Genomic DNA, 12100 nt, shown 5'->3' with positions numbered 1-12100 from the left:
CTACAAAACCTTACAGAAAGAAATAGAAGAGGATACCAAAAAATGGAGAAATCTTCCATGCTCATGGATTGGAAGAATCAATATCATCAAAATGTCTATTCTCCCAAAAGCAATTTATACATTCAATGCAATACCAATCAAGATACCAAAGACCTTCTTCTCAGATCTGGAAAAAATGATGCTGAAATTCATATGGAGACACAGCTCTCAAATAGAGCTCTCAAATAGCCAAAGCAATCTTGTACAACAAAAACAAAGCTGGAGGCATTACAATACCAGATTTCAGGACATACTGCAGGGCAGTTGTTATCAAAACAGCATGGTACTGGTACAGAAACAGATGGATAGACCAATGGAACAGAATAGAAACACCAGAAATCAATCCAAACATCTACAGCCAACTTATATTTGACCAAAGATCCAAATCTAATCCCTGGAATAAGGACAGCCTATTCAATAAATGGTGCTGGGAAAATTGGATTTCCACGTGCAGAAGCTTGAAGCAAGACCCATACCTATCACCTTACACAAGAATTCACTCAACATGGATTAAAGACTTATATCTACGACCTGAAACCATCAAATTATTAGAGAGCATTGGAGAAACCCTGCAAGATATAGGCACAGGCAAAGACTTCTTGGAAAAGACCCCAGGAGCACAGGCAGTCAGAGCCAAAATTAACTATTGGGATTGCATCAAATTGAGAAGTTTCTGTACTTCAAAAGAAACAGTCAGGAAAGTGAAGAGGCAACCAACAGAATGGGAAAAAATATTCGCAAACTATACTACAGATAAAGGGTTGATAACCAGAATCTACAAAGCAATCAAGAAACTCCACAACAACAAAACAAACAACACACTTAAGAGATGGGCCAAGGACCTCAATAGATATTTTTCAAAAGAAGAAATCCAAATGGCCAACAGACACATGAAAAAATGTTCAAGATCACTAGCCATCAGAGAAATGCAAATCAAAACCACAATGAGGTTTCACCTCACCCCGGTGAGAATGGCTCACATTCAGAAATCGACCAACAACAGATGCTGGAGAGGATGTGGGGAAAAAGGGACACTAACCCACTGTTGGTGGGAATGCAAACTGGTTAAGACACTATGGAAGTCAATCTGGAGATTCCTCAGAAACCTGAACATAACCCTTCCATACAACCCAGCCATCCCACTCCTTGGAATTTACCCAAAGGAAATTAATTTGGCAAATAAAAAAGCCATCTGCACATTAATGTTTATTGCAGCTCAATTCACAATAGCTAAGACCTGGAACCAACCCAAATGCCCATCAACAGTAGACTGGATAAAGAAATTATGGGACATGTACTCCATAGAATACTATACAGCAGTAAGAAACAACAAAACCCAGTCATTTGCAACAAGATGGAGCAATCTGGAAAACATCATGCTGAGTGAATTAAGCCAGTCCCAAAGAGACAAATATCATTTGTTTTCCCTGATCGGTGACAACTGAGCGCCAAAGGGGAAACCTGTTAAGTGAAATGGACACTATAAGCAACAATGAACTGATCAGCTCCTGTCCTGACTTTAGATGTACAATGTAATACTTTATCCTTTTTAGTATTTGTTGTTGTTGTTGTGGTTCTAGTACTATTGGTTGAACTCAGTAATTAACACACAATTATTCTTGGGTGTTTAAATTTTAACTGAAAAGTGATCCCTGCTAAATCTAAGAGTGGAAAAAGAGAGGGAGGAGATGAAGAGCTATGGGTTATTTAACTATGTGCTTATTTTCAAAGACTTGAATAATCACCTTGTAACAATGATCAGATTTGGTCTATGTTATGTTATGATTTTAAGGAATCTTATTTCAACCAGATATTTTGGATTTTGATATTGGTCTATTATGCTATGTTATATGTGTGTACATATTGTATGTCCACATGGGGAAATTTTATTAAGAGTTTTATTTTAAATGGCTTTTAGATAAGATTGTCCATAAATTTAAGCTGCTAAAATCAATCAAAGATACATTTTAATTTGTATGACCTGAATCTGTGTATCATATGTTTTAAACTTGTTGGTAGAAAGAAACTAAAAACATTTTATATGGTTGTGCTTAAGTTTACTGGTTAAACAAACTACACCATGTTAGATATTTAAGACGTGTTTTCAAATACATGATTCTTAAAATTTATAGAAGGCATTGGACCTTCCGGTAAATGTTTTATTAAGTTCTTATCTAAGGGTTGAAACGGTTTGCTAAGTATTCATGTAATATTGCTATTGTCAGCAAGTGATCTAGGACTTGCTCCCTCATTTCTCTATTCTAAGCCCAACTTGTTCTTTCACTTCTCTATTCTCTTCAAGGTAGGGAACTAATTCTATTATGAAGGAATCTGTAGGACGCACAATTTAATCTTTAGACCTTATTAGAGATGGCTAACATTTTTCTGTAATAGCATAGCCAAAATAAGAACTTAACTAATAATCTCATAGCTAGATTCACATCGCCATCAGCGAAGTAAACAGTAAGTAGAAAAAAAAACCTCCCTTTCAGACCAAAGGGAAAGAAAGTTTTTAAGTGAGAATATAATTTTCCTCATGGGCATTGTCTACCTTAGAAAAACTACTACAGAACATGCCTGTGACTATAGACTTGTAGTTCAGGCCACCGAAGATTAGAGATGGGACAAGGGCACTCCCTTGACTTGCATCCTCTGGTCTGCTTTAACACAAACCAGGAGGAAAAGAAAGCTCGGCATCAGAAGCAATGGGTGGCAGGCCTATTAATGGCTGATCTGTACAGTGATCTGCCCTCAAGGAGACCCAACAGGCCAGTCCACTGCAGTGGCTTTCAATGTGGTAAGCCTGGGCTTCAGCAGAAGTCAGCTTGTGAAGAGCCCTGGCAGCTCTGCCAAGAGTTGGATCACTGGAAATGGACCTGCCCTGGAATCGAAGGATGCCCAGGTCAGAGCCACAGATCTTATTGGCTCCAAGCTGAAAAGCCCTTCACTCAGCCCAACTTCCAAAGTGACCACTGCAGCTGAGGGGATGGTCAAGTAGGGTCAGCAACATTGCAGGCAGAACTGTAAATTTCTTGTTAGAGATGCCCCCTGCCTTTACCTGGCCAGCTCTCCTCCCAGGCCAGCCAAGTAATGAAAGTCAACAGAGTGCCTTCCCCTAGGAGGTTCACACCTCCCTTAGGATATACCCCATGTGAAGAGATAGATAGGTCTGGGCCTCTTAACTTACAAGGCCTAAAGCCCAACAGATTATTATCAAGCCCCTTCTATCAGGTTCTATTTGCCTCTCAATCAGAAAAATTAATTGTAGCTTAGACAGCACCTTTCTTAGCTCCTCTAATAATGACTCTGTCCTTTGTTCTAGACCCTGTCTAGTGCACTTGGGCCTCATTCCTTTGTAATCATAACCTCTACTCTACCACCAATGGCTCTACTCCCAACCTGTGTGTACTGATGGTCCTCTTCCCCACTTAATGCTGTATAATTGTTCAGACCTGGTTAAGGCCACTCTTAGGATCATTGGTTACTATCCTCACTCTGTCTTTTATGACCTTGTCTAAATATGATCAGAGTCGGGGAACTTGGAAGGCTTCCATAGCCTTGGCAACTCATGACGACAGCCTAGGATGGTTACTGGCGCCATAAACTAGAGTGTCAATTTGTTGGGTCAACAACAGGAGCCACTGTGCACTTGCTCCTCATGTGGGATCTCTGTCCTTAATGTGCTGTCCATTGTGATTTAATGCTATAACTAGTACTCAAACAGTATGTTTTGCTTTGTGTTTCTATGTGGGTGCAAACTGTTGAAGTATTTATACTAAATTGATCTTCTGTATATAAATAGAATTGAAAATGAATCTTGATGTGAATGGAAAGGGAGAGGGAGCGGGAGAGGGGAGGGTTGCGGGTGGGAGGGAAGTAATGGGAAGGGGAAGCCTTTGTAATCCATAAGCCCTATACTGGAAATTTATATTCATTAAATAAAAGTTAAAAAAAAAAGATCCATTTTCAATTATCTTTATATACAGAAGATCGATTCAGTATATACTAAGTAAGGATTTCATCAATTTGCACCCACACAGAAACACAAAGTGTAAAATACTGTTTCAGTACTAGTTATAGCATAACTTCACAATGGACAACATATTAAGGACAGATCCCACATGTAAGTACACAGTGACGCCTGTTGTTGACTTAACAATTTGACATGCTTGTTTATGGCGTCAGTAATCTCCCTAGGCTCTAGTCTTGAGTTGCCAAGGCTATGAAAGCCTTTTGAGTTCGCCGACTTCGATCTTATTCCGTCAGGGTCATAGTCAAAGTTCAGGAGATTCTTGAACCCCAAAGAAGGGGAAGTGGAACAGAGGGACATGCTTACACGGTCAGATGGCTTCCCATGTGAGGCCAGGCCAGGCCAACCTTCTGTCCCCTTCTCATACTATCTTGTGTCACTGCATAGAAACCCTGTCTGTAGGAGTGGTCGTACAAGAAGACACTCCTGTGGTGTGCAGAGTTCTCACCTAAACCAGGCAGGCTGCCCCCACAAGATGCTCAAGTCACACAACTGACACTTTGCAGATCCCCATTCCTCCCTAATCCCTCCCCCTTCAATCCTCCACAACCATCTTGCTGATAATTCCATTTACACACACAGATACTCTTCCAATCTACAGTCTCCAGATGATCAAGGATGAAGGTAGGCGTTATAGCAAAGGGCGAGACAGGGTGAAAACAGACTTTGCTTTCCAACACCTTAAGGCAGATCTAATGAGAGTCATAGCACCCAAGGAAAATGGGGGAGCATCCAAGATATAGACCTGCTCTCATCTAAGTCTGCCTTTTGGGGAAGGGGTGCTGACCCCTCCCCAAGTTTACCTGGCACCTCAATGACACTCCATGTCCTGTAGCCAGGGCTAGGATCTCCCTTCTTCACCAGAACCTGGCTTCTTAGATATCTCACTCCAGATCTCACTCACTGCTCCCACTAGACAGCTTCTAAAGAACAAGTTGTTGAGATTCAAGAGTGAAAAATGGGCTGCTCCTTCCACCTTCTCCCCTGTTCCAAGTATCCCTCCCTGCTCACATCGCAGAGCCTCTGCTGTGTTCTGTCCATCACAAGTCAGGCACCTTAACAGCCCTTGCACCTGCTGCCTTAACAGGCAAGGCCACAGCCCAGAACACATGCAGTCATCTGGTCAACAGCTCACACTCAGTTGCTGCAATAACACTGACTTAGCGATCACATCTTCTATCTAGGCAGCTGTGGGAGTGACCTGGAAGGATGAAGCTTGGGTCTGACCTCAACAAGCTTTGGCTCTATCAAGGTACAGACAAGCCCTCAAAAAAAGTAGTGCCATTGGGATGGGAGGTCCTGCATGAGGACAGCATAGCATGCAGTTGGGTACAGAGGAAGGGCCCAGGTGTTCTGGAAGCAGGAACTTAGGGCCTGGGATATGAGCAGGGCACCCAGAGAGAGATCATCACCCCTCTGACCATACCAGACACTCTGACCTGGGGACTGAGCAGTGCTGTGTGGGATGGAGAGAGCCAGAAATGGAGGCTGGATACAGGGCTGAGGAAGGCCCTTCGTCATAGCCAGCATGGGTTCAAAAGGGTACCCTCCCCAGGAGGTATTTATGAGTTTTCTCAGACTCCTTTTGAACTTGGGGCAGCCCTGCCAAGCAGGACTCCTCGACGAACACTTCCTCAGAGCCCTGCCCCTGGGTCATTCCAGTTTCCTGCTCCCCTTTGAGCAGAAGGCACTGCTGGGAGTATTGGTAAGCCCTGTTGCTAAAGTGGTGGCCTTCCGTTTCCCACAGGATTCCTTCAACTTTCTCCATGAGCTCCTGCAGCTGGGCCTCCTGCTCAGCCCTCTCCTCTCTGTTGCTGAAGCCACAGTGGCGCCGCTCACACAGCACATCCAGCTTGGCAAGGCCCTGGTTCTTGGTCTCGTGCAGGTACTCTTCCAAGGAGCGGCCTGTGAGGTCTTCCTTCCGGGTGAACACTAGGATGGTGTGTGCCAGGATCCCCACTCCAAAGATCTCCTGGAGACGCCTGACTGCCTGCTTATCCTCCTCTGTGAATCGGCCCAGCTGTGTCACCAGGAGCACAGCGTGAGGCCCTGGCGAGGAGAAGGTGATGGCTTGACAGATCTCCCCGGCTTCCACATCCCGATGGAACAGAGAGGACAAGATGTCAGGGGTGTCAATCACCTCGAGTTCCCTCCCAGCCCACTCTCGGATGCCTCTCTGGAAGGTCTTGGTCACTGATCTAGTACTAAGTTTAGACTCAAATACTTTTTTGCCAAGGATGCTGTTTCCTGTTGCACTTTTCCCACTTCCTGTTTTCCCCACCAGAATGAGTCTCAATCTCTTTGGGGTCTGTTCTTTCTTCCTCAGACCTAGAATCATCAGAAGAAAGCAGAGGGAACTGGGGTTAGAGCCCATCTACCCAATTTATCCTCAACAGAAACCATGCCCCCAGGGATGCCTCATTCCCTCAGGGGATGATTATCTTGGGCTGGGAGGTAGGAGAGACAGAGACCAGCACCTGTTCTTGACACCTGCCCAGGGTGCCCATTGTTTGCTCACATCCTGAAGGTGGGGCTGAACATTCTCAACCAGGGGACTATCAGTTATCAGTTGAGAGAGGAGACTTGGAGATACCAACCAGACACTGAAAAACTTAATCTCAAGCTTTGTAGGTCTGTTTAGGGATGGGGGAAGGATGGGAATTCCCTTCTCTTGGTCTCACAGAGCACCTGGAGCACACAAAGAAGGGACCATTGGGTTAACTAGCAAATTGTAAGTCACTGACAGGTCTCAGATGACAGGGCTGCACACCACCCTGGCTCGCAGACACACAGATGAAATCTAAGGGAAGGGATTGGCTCTCTGCAGCTTCCCTAGTTGGATGGAAAACAAATTTGAAAGGACAGAGTATCTGGGAAGTGCAGAAGGTGGAACACTCTTCCTTGACTGGCAAGCTGAAGAAAGAGTAATTTCCATATGAGCAATCTGGAATCAGTACATAGTACCAAACCTTAACATTAATATATCTCTTGAACTCAGAAAATATTTTTAAAGTGATATCTAAACTTGATTGCTGGAAGACAAAGTTAAATAGGCATTAGCACATGTACTGGTAATTTTCCTATGGATTAGGTTATTTTAGCATGACTTTTTCCCCAGCATTCGGGTCATTTATGTTCATAAAGTTAAAAAAAATGGTTCATGTCGAAATACAGGATGAATCACAAATACTTTCTTCTGGTCAGGAAAATGGATGAATTGACAACATTCCTAAATTCTGTCTCCCTCGGTTAGATGGCAAAGTTGATACCTTGAAAGTTAAGCACTAACCCCTGAGAAGGCTGAGCCTAGTCCCAAGTACATTCTGCTTGTTCACAGGAAGCTTTCGATCTCAAGAGCTGTCACTGCAGAGCCAGCCAAACCCTGTAGGCTCCCAGCTTGGACCTCAGACCCACTGATTTCCTCACACCGCTCTCTCTGCACTCTTCTCCAGCTCACCCCTCCTAGGAAAGTACTTTCCCCTCTTGACAGCCTCCCTGTGGTATCCTGGGACAGCTCTCCTGGCAGATCCTCCAGAGAAACCACTTCATATTCGTTTTCCTCCACCTAGAGAAAACAGTAAGGCTTAAAATACTCTGAGTTTCCAGAAGCACCTGCCTTTCGTCTTTCTCTTGTTAGAGGGAGGTTTTTTAAAATTTGATATAGGAGTGGAAGAATGAGTGAGGAGAGAGGCCAGATTCTCTATTTCTCATCCACACCTACCCACCCCCATTATCACTCCATAATGAGTTTAAGAGATTTCATGGAGGAAGGTGCAATGGCTTGGAACCTGAGGAACGGCTAGAATTTCAGACACAGGGTCTGGAGCCGTTGTGGGCAGAGACACAAAGGCAGGTACACCATTGATCCTGTGTGTCCGGGGCAGCAGGAAGGTTTTTATGGCTGAATGGACCCAGAGGGAATGGGCAGGAAGGTTCGGGGAGGGTCTGGCTTGGTGGTTTGGGGACCAGAAATAATGGATCAGGATCGATCTCTGGAGAAAGGTTGTAGTGAAGACGGCAGAGGCCTGAGAGCAGGAGGATGGTTGGGTGTTGCTGTTGTGAGGAAGACAACACCCAGGGAACCATCCCCATGCAGGAAATCTCAATGCTCAGTGGAGACATGGACATCACTCAGGACAGTCACCCTGCCTGGGCCTCAGTGTCCCTTCGGAGTGAACCTTGGGCTTCAGCTAGCTGCCCATGGAGCTCTCTCCCTCATATGACCCCAACACATTTCGTAACACTTTTGAGAAATTCTCAGTCCTCTACAAATTAGGGCCATGTCATCCCCAAGAAGGTACCCCCATCACTCTTCTGATGAGAGAGCAATGTATCTTTGATTCACACACTGACATCACTCACAATTTCAAGAGCATGCAGTTGCATCTGCTTGATTTCCTCTGTGAGACTAGGGAAGACACTTGTTGGTCCACATCTGTTTTTCCATATAAAACAAACCCCGATAAAGGCTCTGCAGTAGATCTCAATGTCATGGTTTAGTCACTTGCACAACACCGTTGGATGTGTATTCTACTCTGTTCACCTGAAACACCATCTCAGTCCTCCCTGAGTCCCAGCACCCAACAAAGGAGAACACCATGCATGTGGCTTAGTGACTGGCATCTTTGTTCAGTGACATCTTCTCTAAGTATGAGGCTTAGGATGGAGACAGTCCAGGAAGGTCTGGTGACTTTGGAGGAAGACAGAAGAATCAGAACAAGAGAACAGCCTCAGACCTGGTCAGCCATTTTCTGGGAAGAACACACTATTTTACCTCTAAAAGTTCTTTGGTGAACAGGGAGGCCACTGCCTCCTAAGTCTGTGGACTACTGATCTGAAAACTACAGGCCTCCCAATCTCCTTGTCCCTGGCTTCTTTAGACTCTAGGTGACACTGAACTATGCTTCATCAATGCAATATCATTTGTGCTTTACATAGAATGGTGAGCTTAAAAAAAATGGCCTGGCAGGACCAGGCTAAGGGGAGGAAGACACCTGAGCAGACCATCTGTAAGCTAGAACAGTCTTTAACATCACTTTCAGAAGTAGTGTTGCAGAACAGAAGGGGGATGGACTTATTGTTTTTAAAGGAGAAAGGTTTGTGCGCTGCCCTGGGAGAAGAGTGCTGCTTCTACACTGATCATGCAGGGGTCATCAGGGACTCTATGGCTAAACTAAGAGAAGCCCCGTAAATTTTAAGATTAAAATCAGTACAAAAAGAAGAGGAGGGAATGTAAGACCCCTGCTAAAAGTAAATATTAAATAATATTATAGTAAAGGGTTAAAAAGTTTAGCTGCTGACAGTAGACATCCCTTAATAACTGTGTCTCCACCAGCCTGCAGAATAACCTTGGGAAACTGCCTTGTGAAACTGCTCTGTGTAATTGTCTCATGCGCTAACACTTGCAGGAGTCTGGAAAAGAGTTGCAATAAGGTTCTGTGACCATTGTATAAACTTACCCCTTCCCTGGCTAAAATCGCAACAAGAGTTTGCCCTTCAAAATAGCCAATCACCAAATGCCCCGCATACATATGTTAATCAGGTGTCTATTGTCTTTAAAAACTGCTGTAACCCCTGCTCGGGGCTCTCTCCCTCTCTCCACTGCCTGTGGTGCTGGGGAGCCCGTTTGCGCAAACGCCTAATAAAAATCCTCTTGCTCTTGCATCTTCTGGTCTGGAGGTTGGGTTTTTGGGCGACCACCCGAGCGCTTTGAATTCCCAGATTTGGGGTCCTTCAAAGTATGAGAATCCCAGCAGCTGAAATCAAAGCAGTTTTACTTCAGAGAGGGGTTACATGTATTTTCTATCAGGAACTAAAAAGGGAGTGCAGGTGCTACCTAACAGAGACCACTTCAGCTCCATTCTGCGGTCTCTGGCTTAATCCATAAATCCCTCAGTTCCACAGCTCATTTTCCACTGAGTCAAAATTTAGGCTCCCAAGAGCATTGCTGACATCTTCATTTGGCCTGTGGGCAGCCAGCATTCCCTGGGGGTTTATAACTCAGAACTCCCACTTCCATGGAAGCTTAGGTTAGTTTAGGTTCTGTTGTTGTTTTCTTGCCTACATGGAGTTATCCTGTGCCTCCTCAAAGTCAAATAATGTAGCCTGATGTATTGTTGATGGGTAATCTACCTAGATTCATCTCTTAAACATCTAATATTTACAAAGATAGAAGTTTCTATTATTGTCTTTTTTATTAAATCACATCTGTCAGCCAAAACCCAGTCATGTGGACCCAACCTAGGTGCAAAGGAAGCTGGAATGCTTGAGTGGTGGACACATCATCCAACTTTGATAATTTTTCTTTTGGAAGAAAAATTAGTCGCAGCCACAAAATAGCTTTTTTTAAAAAGACACATGTCTTCTAAAAAGAATGATGATTATAAAATCATAAATAACATTTAAATAGAACTTGCTATGCATCAGGCACTTTTTAAAGTGCTTTATATAGTTAACTCATTTAATCCTCACCTAAACAGGGTCCTTCCCTACCCTGTCCCCACATGCTTTTTAACTAAAACAAAGGTAAAAAATAAATAAGGTAAGGTTTCGAATTTGAGATGCTGTAAAAATTCTTAGCTCATAAATATTTTGCTTCACATGGTCTAGCACTTGTGTAAAAATCAGCATTTCCATCTTGAATGCTTATTATTGGTTCCAGGAAGAGGATAGCTGAAGTGGAAGAGAGCTACCCCAGGCAATCCACATGGAATGAGATGGTTAATTTTCTATGCCAGCTTGTCCAGGCTATGGTACTAGTTGTTTGTTGTGAAGATGCTTTTTGTCCTTTTTTTTAGAAAACTTTTATTTAATATACATAAATTTCGAAAGAACAGCTTTTGGATTATAGCGGTTTTTTCCCCTATAACCTCTCTCCCACCTGCAACCATATCATCTCCTACTCCCACTTCCATCTCATCCTTCATTAAGATTCATTTTTAATTATCTTTATATACAGAAGATCAACTTAGTATACTCTAAGTGAATATTTCAACAGTTTGCACCCACACAGACACACAAAGTATAAAGTACTCTTTGAAGACTAGTTTTACCATTAAATCACATAGTACAACACATTAAGGACAGAGATCCTACATGTGGATCAAGTATACAGTGACTCCTGTCAATTTAACAACTGATATTCTTATTTATGATGTCAGTAATCACCCGAGGTTCTTGTCATGAGCTGCCAAGACTATGGAAGCCTCTTGAGTTCACAAACTCTGACCTATTTAGACAAGGCCATAGTCAAAGAGGAAGTTCTCTCCTCCCTTCAGAGAAAGGTACCTCCTTCATTGATGGCACATTCTTTCCACTGGGAACTCACTCACAGAGATCTTTCATTTAGGTCATTTTTTGCCACAGTGTCTTGGATTTCCATGCTTGCAAAACTCTCATGGGTTTTTTAGCCAGATCTGAATGCCTTAAGGACTGATTCTGAGGCCAGAGTGCTGCTTAAGGTATTTCCCATTCTTTTTTTTTTTTTTTTTGGACAGGCAGAGTGGACAGTAGAGAGAGACAGAGAGAAAGGTCTTCCTTTTGCCGTTGGTTCACCCTCCAATGGCCGCCACGGTAGGCACGCTGCGGCCGGCGCACCACGCTGATCCGATGGCAGGAGCCAGGTGCTTATCCTGGTCTCCCATGGGGTGCAGGGCCCAAGGGCTTGGGCCATCCTCCACTGCACTCCCTGGCCACAGCAGAGAGCTGGCCTGGAAGGGGGGCAACCGGGACAGGATCGGTGCCCCGACCGGGACTAGAACCCAGTGTGCCGGCGCCGCAAGGCGGAGGATTAGCCTATTGAGCCGCAGCGCTGGCTGGTATTTCCCATTCTATGAGAATGCTGTATATCTTGCTTCCCATGTAGGATCATTCTCTCCTCTTTAATTCTATCAATTTTTATTAGCAGACACTGGTTTATTTATGTGATTCCCTTTGAATTTGATCAATTATGAACTTAAACTAATCACTTTAACTAGTAAGATGGCATTGGTACTTGCCAACTTAATGGGATTAGTGAGCATGTGCCAAACT

At 43.9% G+C, this 12100-nt stretch overlaps 1 protein-coding gene across 1 annotated transcript; it reads right to left on the bottom strand.

Moving 5' to 3' along the window:
• Nucleotides 1-5603: 5603 nt before the first annotated feature.
• On the bottom strand, nucleotides 5604-8155 carry LOC133759273 (GTPase IMAP family member 6-like). Its single transcript, XM_062190202.1, is given in 3 exon segments — nucleotides 5604-6446; nucleotides 7578-7634; nucleotides 7883-8155. Coding segments are annotated over 3 exon segments (1173 nt in total).
• Nucleotides 8156-12100: the final 3945 nt, after the last annotated feature.

This window comes from Lepus europaeus, chromosome 5, assembly GCF_033115175.1.
Source record: "Lepus europaeus isolate LE1 chromosome 5, mLepTim1.pri, whole genome shotgun sequence".
NCBI classification, from domain to species: Eukaryota; Metazoa; Chordata; class Mammalia; order Lagomorpha; family Leporidae; genus Lepus; species Lepus europaeus.
The sequence above is the reverse complement of the archived record's forward strand: the minus strand, read 5'-3'. Positions and strand labels throughout refer to the sequence as shown.